At 41.1% G+C, this 17248-nt stretch overlaps 1 protein-coding gene across 1 annotated transcript in view; it reads right to left on the bottom strand.

Annotated features, from left to right (window-relative positions):
• Nucleotides 1-17248, bottom strand: part of LOC122966740 (xylosyltransferase 1-like) — a 47925-nt gene that overhangs the window by 16997 nt on the left and 13680 nt on the right. The window contains exons 2-6 of the mRNA XM_044331062.1: nt 12659-13208; nt 8439-8617; nt 8012-8214; nt 3146-3226; nt 1281-1497 (exon numbers count right to left, since the gene is read on the bottom strand). Coding sequence (XP_044186997.1) covers nt 1281-1497; nt 3146-3226; nt 8012-8214; nt 8439-8617; nt 12659-13208 — 1230 coding nt within the window. The remainder of the gene's footprint in view (nt 1-1280; nt 1498-3145; nt 3227-8011; nt 8215-8438; nt 8618-12658; nt 13209-17248) is intronic.

The raw sequence follows: 17248 nt of genomic DNA, 5'->3' as shown, positions 1-17248 counted from the left end.
CTTAATGAGAGAGAGAGAGGAGGAGGAGGAGGAGGAGGAGATCACCCCTGTGGCTGCAGCTGCCACCACTGCTTCAGCTACAATATGTGTGTCTATTTGTATGTTGCTCTGTTTTAATAGGGCATGAATTTGTCGTCTCAGTGACTGGTTGGTTGGTTACAGTCGAACCTTTTTTAGCCGCTAGCTGGCGGATCACTGAGCCACCCTGATGAGAGGGAATGTATTTCATATTTTAGTTGTACAGAAACGTCAGACTCATTCTGGGCGCCGCTGACATGAGATGGACAAAATATTCAGAACACCTTTCAATATAATACACTCCAGTCCAGCATCACCCACTATGACCTCAACAATAAAGAACTATCAGCTTTCTGACAACGTCAACAAAAACTAAAAATATATAAGCTTCATAAAAGTAGAATTTATGTCAGAGCTGTTGTATCAGACAGGTGTATAAGTCTATTAAACATTAATATTTATGTTTTGTATTTTGTTGTTACTATCACGTGTGTTTGATGTTTTCAATGTGAAGCCTTTTATGATTTTTAGCTTTATGAATGAGTCTCATCTTATTTATTTTTCTCTGGATACATTTAGAATGACAAGTGTGTAGTAGATGTTTGTTGATCAGATCATTCGGATCAATTATTTGACTGATTGTATCGGCTCTAATCAATATTTACTTGCAAGAAATAAACCGAGTTCAGCTGTGTTGTTTTATTGATGCTAAATATCTGTTTTTGACCCTTTATACAGTAAATAAACCTGTTTCTGGTCCAGAGATAAATAAAACTATTGATTATCTTTGATTTTACAGTTGATATTAATGTTTTCATCTCGGAGACAGAAGCTGCAAACATCTGATATCTGCATTTTATTTATATTTGGCTAAATTCTTACTAAAGTGGAAACAAGACTTTCTCTGTATCTTCATGGAGCGACTGAAGGGTTACTGAAGTGTAAGTGTGTGTGTGTGTGTGAGTGTGTGTGTGTGTGAGGATGTGTGTATGTGTGAGTGTGTGTGAGTGTGTGTGTTCCTGTGTGTGTGTGTATGAGGATGTGTGTGAGTGTGTGTGTGTGTGTGTGTGTGTGTGTGTGTGTGTGAGTGTGAGTGTGTGTGTGTTCCTGCGTGTGTGAGTGTGTGTGTGTGTGTTCCTGTGTGTGTGTGTGTCTGTGTGTGTTCCTGCGTGTGTGAGTGTGTGTGTGTGTTCCTGTGTGTGTGTGTGTCTGTGTGTGTTCCTGCGTGTGTGTGTGTGTGTGTGTGTGTGTGTGTGTGTCACCTCGGCAGGCAGCAGTGTGTAGGCGTAGAAGCGCTTCATGCTGCTGACCAGCTCGTCTCGGGAGTTCACCACATAATCCACAAAGACCCGGTTGAGCAGGAACCAATCAGAGCCTCCGTCCACCGCGATGCCCTCTGGGATCTTTCGGTCCCCGAGGCGCCACATGTGGGTGTCACACTCGTAGAAGAGACGGTCCAGACCCTGTTTACGGATGAAACTGAGCCGACAGTTGGGAATGATTAAAATCATTTAAAGAGACACATTTACAGCTGAACTATAGAGAGAAAAACAGTTAATTAACTAAAATAAATAATGAACAAAAAACAAACTAAAACAACTAAAGTAAAGCTGTTAAAACCTGTTGACTGTGCAGTTAATGGAACTTCAAGACTAAATCTGTGTCTAAACCTAAAAATACATTTAATTTCACTGGATGCAACTAAATTACACGAGAAACTCAATGAAGACTAAACCAAAATTATATAATATTAGTTTATGTGAGAAGTCAGGCGTAGTTTTACTCTGAGAAAAAGACGTCCTGACGACGTATTTGAACCAATAAATCTAAATATACTGCAGCTCCAACAAACTGCAGCTACAACCAGAACATATAACAGGCAGCAGATGAATCATCTGTGACTTAAACAGATTTAAATATTATAAATCTAGAGTTGTACATCAGTCATTTTTAATGATTGTAAAATAGTTTTACAGTTTTTAAAGTCACTTTAGTTGATAATCAAGAAGCTTTTCTTTTTCTTTTTCTTTTCTTTAACAGTTTAATTTTTTTTTGACTTCACAGACTAAAACATTTAGATTTAGATTTTTTTCTATTATTATTATAATTTATTTAGTTTCTTTTTTTTAGTCCTCCACCGTTCTTCTTCTCTTATATAAACACACCATCTACAACATCTACAGCTTCCGTTCACGCTCAGTTTTTAACTTTACTTTTGTTTTTCTTTATTTGTCTTCATAAATCCTCCGTACATGTATGAGGACTGGTCTGTATATTTGGAATAAATTGTATGTATAAAAGGAGTTCTGCTAATATAGAATTATTATTATACTAAATCTAAAAAAAAGAGAAAAAAAAGAGATAAGCTTAATGAGTGTGGAGGGAAAAATGACATTAGAAGTGAACTGTTTGATGATCCAGTGTAGACATGTGATCAGCTTTGACCTTTCACATGTTGTAACCACACTGTTCTGTTTTAGGTCGGATGTCTTGAACCTTGTTAGCGTCTCGTCCGTTATGAAAGGAGAAATAGAAAAGGTTATCTGAAGTGTTTGACACGCGGTGACCCCGATTCTACAGAAACCATCGTTGGAAAAGGGAAGTAAATACAAGAACTGGACGTGACTGACTCCATGTATGGAAATATTATCGATTATCTTGCAGGAAACAGGCGTCTGCAGACAGAGAAGTGTGACTGTACTGGAGGTGTTTGTGTGAACTGTTCAGTGTGTTTCTCTTGGAGTCTGTATTCATACGCTTCAGTGGTTCATTAAAGGCAGTTGGACTGTAAAAGAATCTGTGTGTCTGGTATTTAGTTTCCTTTCACACCAAAACTACACAAGCTGATGTTTTCAGCTGCGACAACATCAGTTTCTGGATAATTTAACCTCCATGTTTCACATTTAGAGCAAACTTTTTTTGGATTGAAACCCTTTAAATTGAACATTTTTGAATATCTCAAGTTTTTTTTTTGCATTTTTTGCAGTATCAAAATAATCTAGAGGGCTGGGAACCAATCATTTATCTACAATAACTGCAAAAACTAATACTACTTCCAAACTAGAGAGAATAAGCCATCATCATCATCATCATCATCATCATCAGAGGAAAAAGGGGACTCTCCTACCGTGCGTTGTCTCTGCCGTGAGACTTGATGAAGTTCATGTTGGGGTATTTGGACAGAAAAGACACCAGCTGTTCATTGGTCCTGAGGAGAGACAGACGACAGCCGTCAATCATCCGCGACTCAGCCAATAATCATCACAGATGATCTAAACCCTGATCTGATCGATCGAGCTGGAGATGTGACATCACAGGAAAACACGCCGCCGGGCTGACGGTGCTCAGACTGACTGACGTGTTTCTCTTTACGGCGGTTTTACTCGTTTTCCAGCAGCGGTCGTGTTGTTGTTCTTTGACTGAGTTACAACTACACAAGCATGTACAATATCTCTGCTGCTGGTTGGATTTATTTATTTATTTATTGATTTATTTATTTTGTCCGTCTTTTATCTTTGTATGATTTGTTCTTTTGCACCAGATGTTTGATGGCTGTTGTTCAGACTTTGTGTGGTTATGATTGACATAAGCAGACATATTTCCCTCCGGGGACCATAAATGTTATTTTAGATTATCTACTGAGCCTCCTATCACCTTCGACCGTCTCCGTCGGTCACATGACCCTTCCCTCGCGGGTCGTAGTTGTTTGTCTTGTCAGAGCTGTTTGCATGGCTGATCAATAATCATATCTGATCTCACACGATCACTGTCAACCATTTATTACGTCACGTTTAGATCCAAACAACAAAGCAGAAATATCAACAGAGACTTTTATTGACTTTTATTGAGTGTTTATCTACTTCGTCCATATTGACACTGTGCAACATGAGACCTCCGGCTCTGACGCAAGACACAAAAAAGAACCGCAGACTTTAATGTGCCGTCGTCTGTGTTTGGCCACATGAAGAAGAAGAAGAAGAAAGACATAAAACGGACTCATGCACATTATTTAAACAGTGTTTAAAAAGGAGGGTTGTTGATACACATCTACCCAGGATGCAACGTGTCTCTCTTCCATTCAGAGCCGCTCCGTGTCACAGCTGGACCGAGTTTATTTAAGCTTCCTCTTCCAAGCTGGAGAGGAAACGGTTAATCTGCAGCGTGCGGGCCCTGAAGCCGAGGCAGCGGCTGTGTGAACACGCCGCACGACACGACACGACACGACACGACACGGCTCAGCTCTGGTGTCGGTCCTAACGAGGAGACGGGACGGCAGACAGACGCACGCGTCGCTCTGATTACATTTGATTACAGTGGTTGAGACGAAGCGCAGGCGTCACGTCTGACTGGAGCTGCTGCTGGTTGTGCATCTAACTGAATTCATCAAACTGAGAAACTTCTTTTATTCTTAATTGCAAACTTCAAAATAAAAGCTAATTATCAAATGACTTACTGCGGTGCAGAAACAGAGCTTCTTGATGACATGTTTTGGGGGGATTATAAAAGTTTAACCTATTATTTACATTTCATTTGAACTTTTTTTTTTGTATACATCAGCAAACAACAAGAGAAAAGCCGCATTGATTGTTTGCAGTCACTTTCCATCATTCTAATCTGTATTTTGTAGCTCGTTTCTCAGCAGCAACACCGTTTATATACTGTAAATATAAAAAGATTACTGTCTACTGGAGATATTAAAGATTTCACACAAATGCCATAAACTCATGTTTCTGCATGATGTTTTTAAAGAATGAACTGTGAGGTGGATGTAAGGAAGCTGAATTTCTAGAAGTTTAAAGTATCACATAAAATGTTTCTCATCTAAAGACTTTTTTTTTTTTTTTCTCCCTGCAAATTATGACCTTTCAGACTGTCAGAGCTGAGCTGCAGACTCTACGTTTCACATTTTCACCTCCAGAAATAGAAAACTTAAACGTCTTATGTTCTGCAGGCTTTGATACCACGGATGATTTAACTCATAAATGTCTTTACAGCTTTCAGGTAAAAGTACGAATCTTCTCTTTTCTTTTAGCTCAGTGGTTGTGAGACAAATCTGACGAATCGTGAGATGATTAATAAGGTAGAAAAGAAGAAAAGAAACATATTTCTGCGACAGAAATTACAGCTTTTCTCCAATTCTCCTTTTTTTTAAATTGTAAAACACTGAACAGATTTCCTCTAAAAACTGAATTAAACAACATAGAATCACTTTTTAGTTGATCTTCTTGCAACCTGTCACAAGAGGATATTGCTTCATTTTTAAGGCTCAAAAGCCAAAAAAAAGTCACATTTAGCTGAAAATAAAGAATCAATGTTTGACAAATTGTCCGTCGTCCTGTCAGATATTGAATTATCATCCAGTTGATGTTCTGTTTATGACATTTAAAAGTTTTTGTGACCTTCTCTTGACAGCTAGTACTAACACACACACACGCACACGCACACACACGCACACACACACAAACACACACACACACACACACACACACACACACACACAGATGCATTGACTCAGTCTCCATGTTGTGGCTCGGTGACGTCATGTATTGACGGCGCTGTGCTAACGCTGCGGCTCTGCTATGGATTTTAGCTGGAAGCGTGTTCAAACAGTCGCTCTGATGAGAGAGAGGACAGCAGAAGATCAGTGTGTTTGTTTTTTTCCATTCTTATGAAGAGCGATGAAGAGTAAGAGAGATGAAGAAAAACCCTGAAGATACAAACATTTCACCGTCTGAACCTCCTCAGACGCTGGTTCAGGTTAAACGTTAGTCTGGTTTAGTTTTGGGGAAAGAGTTCAGGATGAGTAACGTATTTCAACAAGGCAGCAACACAAGCTGCTCACAGAGGTTTAGTGATGTAACTAACGATTGTTTTCATCATTGATTAATCTGCTGACTCACTCTGTCGACTGTTTTGTGTTTAAATTGTTAGAAAATAGTGAAAAAAAGCCCAAAGTGACGTCACTGACAGTCCAAAACCCGAAGAGTTTCAGTTCATGTTTGACAAAGAAAAGCATGAAAGTAGGAAACAAAAACACTATTTGGAATTCTTTCTTAAAAAAAAAACGATTATTTGATTTATTGTAATAGTTGCCAATTAATTTCCTGCCAATCGATGAATACGTTCAGCTCTAAACCAAACACCCAGTTTAACCCCTGTAGAGCTGCAGGAAATATGAAAACTCAAAGCTCAACATCTGCTAAAGTTTCATCTCTGGTTTGGTTGCGATGGTTGTTTTAACCCTCCTGTTGTCGTCCCGACGACTGCGAAACTTTTATCCTCTCAGGTCAGTTTTTACTCTGGAGGACAAACGTCTACAGATGCTATAAATTTTAATAAAGTAGTGATCATTACTTTTACTTGTTAAGTGTGTGGTATGGAACCATCCATGTGATTTTCAGGCGATTAGATGAAAGAAATCCATATTTCTGATATAAAAACATATGAAAACGGGTCAAATTTGACCCGAAGACAACAGGAGGGTTAAAGGAGCCCAAATGAAAACGTGTTCTTCTTGCTGTAACACTATGTAATGTCTGTCTGTGTGTTATTTATTTAATAGTCTTAGTCCATTAATCGATTACTAAATAAAAATATCTTGTGGACATTTGAGGACGTCATCTCGGGCTTTGGGAAACAGTGATGAACATTTTAGACCGATCAACTAATCCAGAAAATAATCTACAAATAAATCGATAATGGAAATAATTGTTAGTTGCAGCCCTACAGGTGCACGTGGATCTGTTTTAAGCCCAGAGCTGCTTTGAGTAGGATACCTGCTGGACGTCATCCTCAACATCTCTGCACCGATTAAAACAGACCGACGAGCCGAACACGAACCTCCGTATGTAACCTCGTTTCTTTACTGCGAACCATCATCGGTCGATATCTCTCCGCTGATCACCGAGCCGAGCTCTTTCCTCAACAAATACCGCTTCCCTCAAATCCCCAAGCAGCAAGACAGCCATTAAAAAAGGGCTCTGCTTCAAAGCTATAGACCCCCCCCCCCCGATCCATTCACACTCAATGCACTTGTGGTCTATCGGCCACGTAACCTGATCCATAAGACCTTAAACAAACCAAACAAGGCCCGCCGGGCTGCCAGGACACTGGTTAGTGGCCATTAGCTGACACAGTGTTTTAATAAATCAATGTGGCTTTGGCAGGAACGTTGACATCATTGGTTAATCTCCTACATTCTTCCACAGGGACATAAAACAAAACCTTTCAGCTGCGTCCGTTTCAGAGACAATTTCTGCCTTTTTTGTCTTTAAGCAAAAGAACAAAACCTGAGAAATTCTGTTAAAGATGATGTTTTATCCTGAGAGTTCATAGACGAGACAATTAAATTATCACAACATCAGATCTTCTCTCTGAATGGAGACAGTACAGCTGTAGCACAGGCTCCTACAGAGCCAAGAGTGTTGCATTATGGGTTGTTTTATAGCCTTAATGTTGCTAGGCTAGCAGGTTTCTTCAGTGTGTTTTTTAGTGAGTCTGTTAAGAGTGTTCGGTTCACTCGGTTTAACCTGCAGCAGCTTCTGAACACACACAATACAAATCTGTCAAGTAGCCAAAACTTACTGCTGCTACAGATGATGCAACAAAGAGAAACATGATATCTGCTGGACAAAAGATTGTTGTTGATGCTTCCAGCAGCCTGACAGGTGAGAGAGTGTGTGTGTGTGTGTGTGTGTGTGTGTGTTACGTTCTGCTTTAATGGAAGCATGAAGACTCTCTTCTGCTTGGATTAACAGAATCTCCCAACAGTGTGAAAGTATGTTGTATCTTTAAAAAGCTCTTTTTCATCTTTTTGTTAAATTTAGGCCGATACAGTTTTACCTGTTAGGCTTCTAGAAACAACAGCTGCTCCTCACGTTTAGCTTCTGTAAAGCTGCTCTCCCGACAACCAACATCAAACACATCTCACCTGAAATATTTGCTCAGTTTAAACTTTACTTCCTGCTTCCTCTTGTCTGACCCGGTCTCTCACCTGATGGGGTAGTCCGCAGCGCTGAGGTTGATGAAGAAGTCCCAGGACCAGTCGGACATTTTGAGAAGGTCTTCCATGCTGCGCAGGTACATGGTCAACAGGCTGGCCCCGCCCCAGATGGTGGACATCCGCCAGGAAGTCACCCGAACGTTCGGGTACTGGCTGGCCAGCAGCGACACCTCTCGGTGGAGGTAATTGGACCTCTGAGAGGGAAACACAGGAAGGTTACATCGTACAATTATCTTCTCAGCCTTTATCGAATGGTACTGCTGATCCCACTGAGAGCTAACAGCTAACATTATAGCACACCAAGGAACCAATCAGTGCTCTTCCTGTGTTACAGCTAACATGAACATGATGGAAATTAAACGGAAACTCATCCCAGCAGACGTTCTTGTTCACACAGAACGATATGTGAAAGTCTGACCTGGTCTACGTGGATGTAGTAGTAGTGGGAGGTGTGGTAGATGGCTTTGAAGAGACGCCGGAACTGACGCGAGGCTCGGCCGTGGATGACGAGGACGAAGGCGATCCGCACCGGCGCCGGGCGAGCGGCGGAATCCGAGGAGGGCTCCTCATCCCAAGGTACGTTCACATTAGTCTTACCTGCACGGAGGAGGAGACGAAGGTATCAGCTGATGAGACACAAAGCATCCTTCAAAGTGATTCTTAATTCATGCTTTCATGTAGTGAAGTAAGTGTTCATCACCCCCTGCAAGTTTTTATGTTTTATTGTATTTCAACATTGAATAAAAGGAGATTTAATGACAAATTCTAGACAGAATACTTGTTTGCAGAAGTCTTCACCTCCTCTCAGTCAGTGTTTAATATATATCCTACAGTTTTGGCAGCAGCCTCGAGTCGGTTCGGACACGTCTCTGCACCTCTGGTCAATTTTTCCCTCGTTCTTCTTTGCAAAAAAACTGCTCAAGCTCTGTCACAAACTCTGGATCGTACTGAGATCTGGACTCCTCATTCTTGTGTGGCTTTGGCCCAAGTGACAAGGTTTCTCACATGTCCTGCATTCATTTCTCCTTCTACCCTCACAAGCCTCTCAGCGCCAGCGGCGGAGGAACATCCCCGTAGCATGATGCTGCAGCCACCACCACGCTTTTTAGTCTGCAGGCCAAAAAAAAAAAAAAAAAAAAAAAAAAGCTGCGTTTTGGTCTTGTTAAATGACAGAAACCTCTTCCAGCTGACTTCAGAGTCACTCGTGCTTTCTAGCAACAGCTAGAGATGTCGTGCAGGTTTTTTGTTTTTTTTTTAAGAGTTTAAGAGTTTCTCCCATAAAGACGCACCTGCTGAAGCAACAGCCAGCAATATGAACACACAGTCTCTCCAACATGAAAACTTCCGGGGGGGGGGGGGGGGGTGTCAACAGGCCTCATGCAAGAAGCAGTCGAACCAACAGATTTGTTCTTAAGAGTCACGTACGAGTGATTTAAGCTGACCTACGAGTCATGTACAGACAAAAAAACCCTGAAATCATAATGTCTTAATCCGAATTAAATCAAAGTTTACATATGATACCGAAATCAACTAAAATTAATATTCTGGTCACCATATCATCGTCATCCTTTTTTCAAAGTGCAGATGTTTCTGTCAGTAATAAACAGCATCATGTTGACAGTGTAGCATCAGCTGTAATATTCTCTATAATATCTCTGATGGTCACATGACGCCTCTCGTATGAGTCTCATTGGTGTGTTTTTGCTTTAGAAAGACGTTTTTTTTAGCGTCTAACTTCTTTATTTCTGTCACAGCTGCTCTGATGGATTCATGTTTTCTAACAGTTTCAGCTCCTTTAATACGACGACTGACGCTGATCAATGTGTCTGCTGGTTTTAAATTCTTCTTTTCAATCTTTCTGGGTGAAACAGAGAAGAACAGGTCGCCTTATATGGACGTTTTTTTTTTCATTGAGTTTTTATCTATTTCTAATCTTTTATCTGGTGTTTCCTCACTTCCTGTTATTATTTAAAGTCATTTATCGCTCTGTGTGTGTGTTAGAGATGTGCAGAGGGTCCAGTATTTGTATCTGTTGAGGCAGCAGAATTATTTGTATTTGTATTCGAATGAAAGTGGAAAGAGGCTTAAAAATCCTGTTTTTGTTTTTATTACGCGTTACAATAAGTGTTCATAAATAAACTACCTTATAAAGGAGGTCCCCACACCGGGTCTCTGCAGTCTCCCAGATCACAGACCTCTAACTAACAAATGTTTTTAAAATATTTGTATGAAACAAATATTCCCCATAATTTGTGTTTTGCCGAATAATGTATTTGTGTTCGGGCACATCCCTAGTGTTTGTGTGTGTGTGTGCGTGTGTGTGTGTGTCTCAGGAAGGTTCAGCTCCTCATGAACAGGTGACGTTCATCAGGCTGAAACCAGAGATTTACTACAAACCTGACAGGAAGTCTGACGGCTTTAGGAGAAGAATATGAAAAATGTTCTTGCATATTCTCTCCAGCTCATCAGGTGAAAGACGGCGTCACTCTCCGCTCTCGTCCTTCATCTTCACTTCTGTCTTTCCTGGAAATCTTCCCCCCTGTGGTCGGTCTAAGAGCTAAATCTGCCTCTTGTATATACAAAAAACCCTCTGACAGCCTAATGCCTCTCCATCATCATGCTAGCTCTAAAAGAGGGCGCCGGTTGAGGCCTGCTTGGCCTAATTAGTGACCGTCCCGGGCCGTGGGGCATGCTGGGATTGGGAGTTTGAGGAGAAATAACTGTAATCTGGCGGCTCAGGCAAGGAGACGGGGGGGGGGGGGGGGGGGGAGGGGGGCCTGCATGAGCTCAGAAACACCCAAGTTTACTTCAGAAACCCTCTTGTGAAGCCGGAGAGCAAACGTCAGTCAAACTCAACACGAACCAAATCATCTGTTTCTGCTTCAGTCTGCGGATATAATGACTAGTGTATCATCAAAGCAACCTATAATCATATAAATTAAACCTCAAACGGCTCAGGGTGGTTCTGAGAGCACGACTACAAGTAAATCATTAGTCAGCCATTCCAAAAATAAGACTACAAACTGCTTGTTTAATTAGGGTGTAATTACGCTGAGGAGGAGTATCATCCTCGTGGCGAGCTGCCTCACTCTGTCCATTCATGCTTTCAGTTCTTGAAAATAGAGCTGGCAGCCAACGGGATGCCTCTCCACGGCTTGTGGCACGTGCCAAGTTCAAAATGTTTCTCAAAAAAAAGGGTAAATTTGGAAGAAAAAGAAGAAAAAAAAAATGCAATCTTGCCACTTTAAAGCAGCCGCTGCCCCATTCCTTGACTTTCTGCCTTCCAGCTTGTCACCCTTTCATTTGTCGTCTGGCTCAGTCATCGGTCATGTTCACAAGAAAAGTCCTTAAATCATAGGTTAATACATGTAAGCTAACTCTGCGTGCTCATACTCTGGAATACTCCCATAACTACAGGCTGCCTGGAACTTGGAAATATCATATATCATCATGTAAGATCAGCCCTTTTTCTATGAATTTAACCTAAACGCTCCTCTACAGTCTGAGGTGACCAACAGTCCAAAACCCAAAGATATTCAGTTTTTACTGCAGCAGCGTCAAAGAAACGTTGGAGACGCTTTAAAGTTGAGAAGCTAGAAGAAGAAGATTCATCTTCCTTTTTAGCCAAATCGACAGAAAATTAATCACCTATTTGAACTATTTGAATAATCGTCGTTTTGAGTCATTTTTTTTTATAAGAAATTTGAAATTTAATTTGAGGAAAAAGACACAAAATAAATCAATAATCGAGCTGCAACTACTTAGATTATTTTCATGATTGATTAATCTGCCAATTATTTTCTATATTAATCATGTAGTTAGTGTGCTTGGTGTTCACAAGGCCACAGTGATGTTTTATATTTTGCTTGATTATTGTTTGATTGACAGTTCAAAACCAAAAGATGTTCAGTTTAATGTCGTATATGATGAAGAAAAACTGAAAATCGTCACATCTGAGAGGCTGAAATGATTCATCGTTTATCAAAACAGTTGCAGATTAATTTTGTCTCATGAAGAAATTATTATTATTACAGTATAATCTATACATTTAGTTATAAATATCCATATATTTATACATGTATATTTATATATATGGATAATTATGATGTGGTCATTACATTTCACTCAGTGTTCATGAGGACTGACACGAGCACAGCAAAGTGCTGTTTTAACTGCTTTTCACTTCCTGATTGTTACGTGCTGATGTGCATGCCTGTTTCCATGGTTACATACAGTATACACGCCGCTTACACAGCTCATTTATCTTGATGGTTCATGTCCATGAGATGCAGTTTGAATTCTAAAAATCAAATATATCTGTTATTAAGAAATCCTGCAGTTGCTCTGTTTTGCTTTAACACCACAAATGACGAGAGAAGCAGGTTTCAAAAGCAGCAGAGTTGTGTCTTTTATCAGCGTAAAGACTCTCTGATGGATGTTGTCCACTCCGCGTCGCTATCGGAGACACCGAACCCATGTTTGTCACGATGAAAGATATGATCAGAAAACTGTATCGTAATAAGGAAAAACATGTTCTCTTCATTATGAGAAACCAATTTGATACTTGACACAAAGTTTTGTCCATAAATGACGTCATGTTTATCATCTCTATCTGTGTATTGTGTGTATTGATCTCACCTTCGACGGGGCAGTAGCGCGGCACTTTCTCGGGCATCAGCGCCCGGTCTTTGTGTTTGCAGTAGACCTCCACTATCTGCTGCCGACACTCGCGGGTCTTTGCTCTGGACAGAGCAGAGATGGCTTCCTTCCCGTTAATCTCGCACTGAGGCTGCTCCTTCCTCGGCTCCAGCCTGGGCGGCAGCGCCGTGGCGGCCTTCTTCGACGGGTAGAACGGCGGATCCTGATTGGAGCCCTGAGCCGGCGCCGGGACGGTGGGCAGCTGCGGGTGGGGTTTACGGATGTGGGTGCGATTGTGATTGTGTCCCGTCCCTCTGGGTTGGATGGGAGGGTGCTTGAGGACTTCGTTTGCAGATTTTCCCAGCATACCTTGCGCTTGGACTTTATCCAGTTTGTGTTTGGCGTTTGCGACCGGCACACGTTGGCGTTGGGATCGCGCTCCCAGGTTGCTGTTGCTGTCGATGGTGTCGAAGTCTTTGGGGACGGAGTTCTCATTGTTGTTGCTGTCCAGGTGAAGTTTCTCTTTAGGGCGGTGGGAGTGATAAACATCCTGTCAGAGAAAAGCAAAAATCAAACAATAACATCACAAAAACCTTCCAACCAAGCAGCAACCTCTGGGGCTGAAAAATGAAGCCAATGTGGAAGTGCCAAAAACTGCAGTTCCTTGAACGACCACTTGAGGCTCCAAAAGCGAGTCAATCCCCATAGACCCCCATGTTAAAATGTCCAACTTTACAGCAGAAATAAACATGTTTACAGTCTGGTACAAACAACGGTTTTGGTCTCTGTAGTTAATTTCCTCTTTCATGACAACTGTACGGGGGGTGAATTTTTTTATAACTCACCCGTTTAAGGATTTATTAAGCCGTAAAGTTCTGCATAATGAAGGACATGGCTGCTTTGAGTGACAGGTCCGCCACCCGCTAGGTGGCTTGTTTCAGCCGTTCGGCCCGCCTCTTTGCCCATTTTTGATTGGCTGGGAGTTAGGCAGCGTCACACACTGCCAAGATGGCGACGGCCGGAGCGGCTCGCTTTGAGCTTCAAAACCGCTCTTCAGAAACCAACGAAAGGGTGACGTCATGGTAACTACGTCCATATTTTTATACAGTCTATGCTTCCAAAAGAGAAGATATTGATATCTACGGTAGTCTGGTCCACACAACTTCCTTCCTATAAAATGCTGATTGAAAACATAATGTTTCTAAGATCTTAAACATCGTTAGCCTCGCTCTGCCTTTGGTGAGGTCGACATTTTTGTTTTTGGGTGAAATGTCTCGACAGTTATTGTTCACAGTGCCCAGAAAATGAATCCTAATAACCTTTAAATAAGACTCTTAAACCACTTCAGAGAAAACGAAGCTCTTAGTCTGTAGAAAACATTAAAACTGCCAACATGCAGGTACATGTATAATAGTACAGTAGTATAATAATATGATGTGTGTGTGTGTGAGAAAGAGTCTTTTTATTTATTCTGGTCTGAATGACAGTGTTGTGTCTCTGCTTCACAATAACAGTTCAGGCTGAAAGTTTGGAATGCAGCTCCACCTGCTCACACACACACACACACACAAACACACACACACACACACACACACACACACACACACACACAAATATCTGAGAGCTGAACTTTGACCTCAGCCGTTGACAGTTCTGAGGGACGGCTGAGGTGGATTTTTATAAAAAAACGAGTTTGTCGAGCAGCATTTTATCTTAAACTTCAGATGCGTTTGCTTTCAATATTTCACACTGAGGTTTTCCTTTTATTTATTTATTTCTTCCAACACTTAAACTGCACTAAACTTATGTTTTATAAATAAAAATCTTTTAGTCGGTAGATTAATAAGAGACTGGAGGCTATTAGCAGGGCGTTCAGATTGAAAACAACCCTGTGACAAAAAGAAGTGCTTCAGGTATCGAGACAACAGAACACAATCCAGAAAATCCACTTTGAATAACAGATTCAAGAGTTTGAAGCTTTATCAGACGCCAAAACCGAGACAGGATTTCACAATTCTGGAAAGTTAAAAGGTATAATATGTAATTATTCCACATTAAAATGTCTAAAAACAACTACAAACAACAGACAAATCTGTAATTTAATCAAAGTAACGGTCCGTTACATTTGGTCGCATGTCAATGGCGTCATACCTCCTCTACCAAAGAGTAAACACGCACCAGATGCATACGGCGGCGCTGTGTTTGTCCGCTACAATGGCGTCTACCAAAGAGTAACTTACACACATACAAGATAATACATCGGCGTTGTGGTTGTTCCACACAAACTGTTATAAATTGGCTTTCATTCAGTTTTAAGCCACATTTTCATGATAAATTTAGGTGGTTTTTAACTATATCTTTTAACTGGAAGAAGGATTTTAGTCGTTGGACGTCTGGATCTTAAGTTATCAGAGAAATAAACTGGACAAACGTTAGCAGCAGCTCGGCTAACAGCCCCTCCAGGAAGTCCGGTGGTCGCCAAACATCGTCGGAGAAATATTGATTTTTTAGGTGAAACAGCTTTAATTAGCATTTTAACGATTTTAATCTGCGTGTACGTGTGTTTTTGGAGAGGAGGAGACCTCTGCGGATAATTCAGCTACCGGGAGAAACCGACCGAACGTCTGGATCTAAAGTTAAAAGAGAAATAACCCGAACAAGTGTTAGCAGCAGTTCGGCTAACAGCCCGTACCGGACGTCCGGTGGTCGCCGAACATCGTCGGAGAAACACTGATTTTTTTTTAGGTGAAACAGCTTTATTCAGTGTTTTTACCTGTAATCTCCAGGTCCGTTTGTTCTGGAGAGGAGGAGACCTCTGCCGGTAAAAACATCCTGAATGATGGACACTGGAGTAATCCTATCCCGGTGAAGCTGGTTATTTAACAACGAAGACAACAACTCCCATGATCCCTTGCTACTTCACACCGTCATCACACTTCGTCTTTTGTTATTGTTTTGATTGAGACCCCTGGCGGCTGAAATTACATATTGTGCGTTTAACACAATTATTTTTGTTGAGCCAGGTTCGAGTATTTTGCCAGACGACCATGTGTCGGTTCGTCTGAACGCGGCTTTAGAAACTGAGTTGAAACTTGAGTTGTTCCACTAACGCAGGCAGTGATTGGTCAGGTGTGTTTTAATTCCTAACACAACTATTTCTGTCACATCTGTCACACATTTTTTTTGAAAAACTGAGAGCAACGTCAGGAACGCCTTCAGGGAGAGACTGTCTGAGAGTGTGTGCTGTTATCTATTTGTAAGATTGTATGATTTATCGGCTCAAGACTACAAAGACACAAAACAGATGTTGACAGTTGAGACTATTTATGACTCTGATTCTTCATCTTCCAGTGTGGACTTTCAGCGCAGATAGAAGCACTTTTGACTTTCAGTTTCATGCAACTTCAATGTTTTGCTGCATAATAGGAGACTTTAAACAACTCCTAAATATTTGTTCCTTATGGGTAGGTGCTTTTTTTAGCCCAAATTAAAGGATAATTCCGGTTGATTTCAACCTGGATGTATATCAGGACAAGCTGCTGAGCCTCCTACATCTTTCCAAACATAGATGATTTTTACACAAATCATTTCAAATGTTTGTCTCTGAGTATTACAACGATATACAACCACGTTTACACACTGCATCACCAAACCTGACGACTTCCTACAGACACAAGAAGGAGATTCTGCTGTAATTTTTCTTTATTAGAAATGGTTTCTCTCATTTAATCCACGATTGTCCGGCTCTTTATGTTCTACAGTATTTATTTTGTTGAGTAAAACACTCAATTTGTAGATAATCTCTGACTTCCTCTTGCAGTGAGTTCATCAGATTCACCAGCTTTCACTTTCTAGGAAAAAATAACAGAGAAGTGAAAAGACACAAGAGGAAACTTGTACAAACTTGAACTTTGACCCCTGAGACACAGACAACTGTGGCGTTGACCTCCCAGAGTCAGGTGGTGATATTTATATGTGTGTGTGTGTGTGTTTCAGTAGCAAAGCCACATGACTTCGATGGGTATTTTAATCCCACAGATCGCCCTATATCTGTCTTTTCCAGGGATAAAGAGTGTGTTTGAGTGTGTGTGCGTCTGTTTGTTTGTACATGAGTCTCACACACACACACACACACACACACACACACACACTATCAGAGTGCCTGTGGGAAAGCAGCAATATCAGCTCTTGCCACCTGCTCCTCAAACAACCTTTCATTATCTCATCTGTAATATCAGCTTAGAGGAATGTGTGTGTGTGTGTGTGTGTGTGTGTGTGTGTGTGTGTGTGTGTGTGTCCTGCTATTATTGTGACTGTACAAGTATGGAGGAAACCAGGAATAAAACCTTCACTGTACAGAGAGAGATAATTACAAGGACTCGCAGTAACATACGGAGGATTTTCTGCTCTAAGAGCCAAACTAATAGTAGAGCTAAAAATGTGAAGTTTGTCCTGCGGGTGGCGCTAGAAGGACGGCGACGAGGACTTTAAATTCACAATGGTTGATCCAGTGGAGAGCAGGAACGTGCTCGGTAAGTTATGTGGTTGGATGGACAGACTGACACAATAATATACATTTGTAGACTAGTA

This window comes from Thunnus albacares, chromosome 17, assembly GCF_914725855.1.
Source record: "Thunnus albacares chromosome 17, fThuAlb1.1, whole genome shotgun sequence".
Classification (NCBI taxonomy): Eukaryota; Metazoa; Chordata; class Actinopteri; order Scombriformes; family Scombridae; genus Thunnus; species Thunnus albacares.
This window is presented reverse-complemented; position numbering and strand designations above follow the sequence as displayed.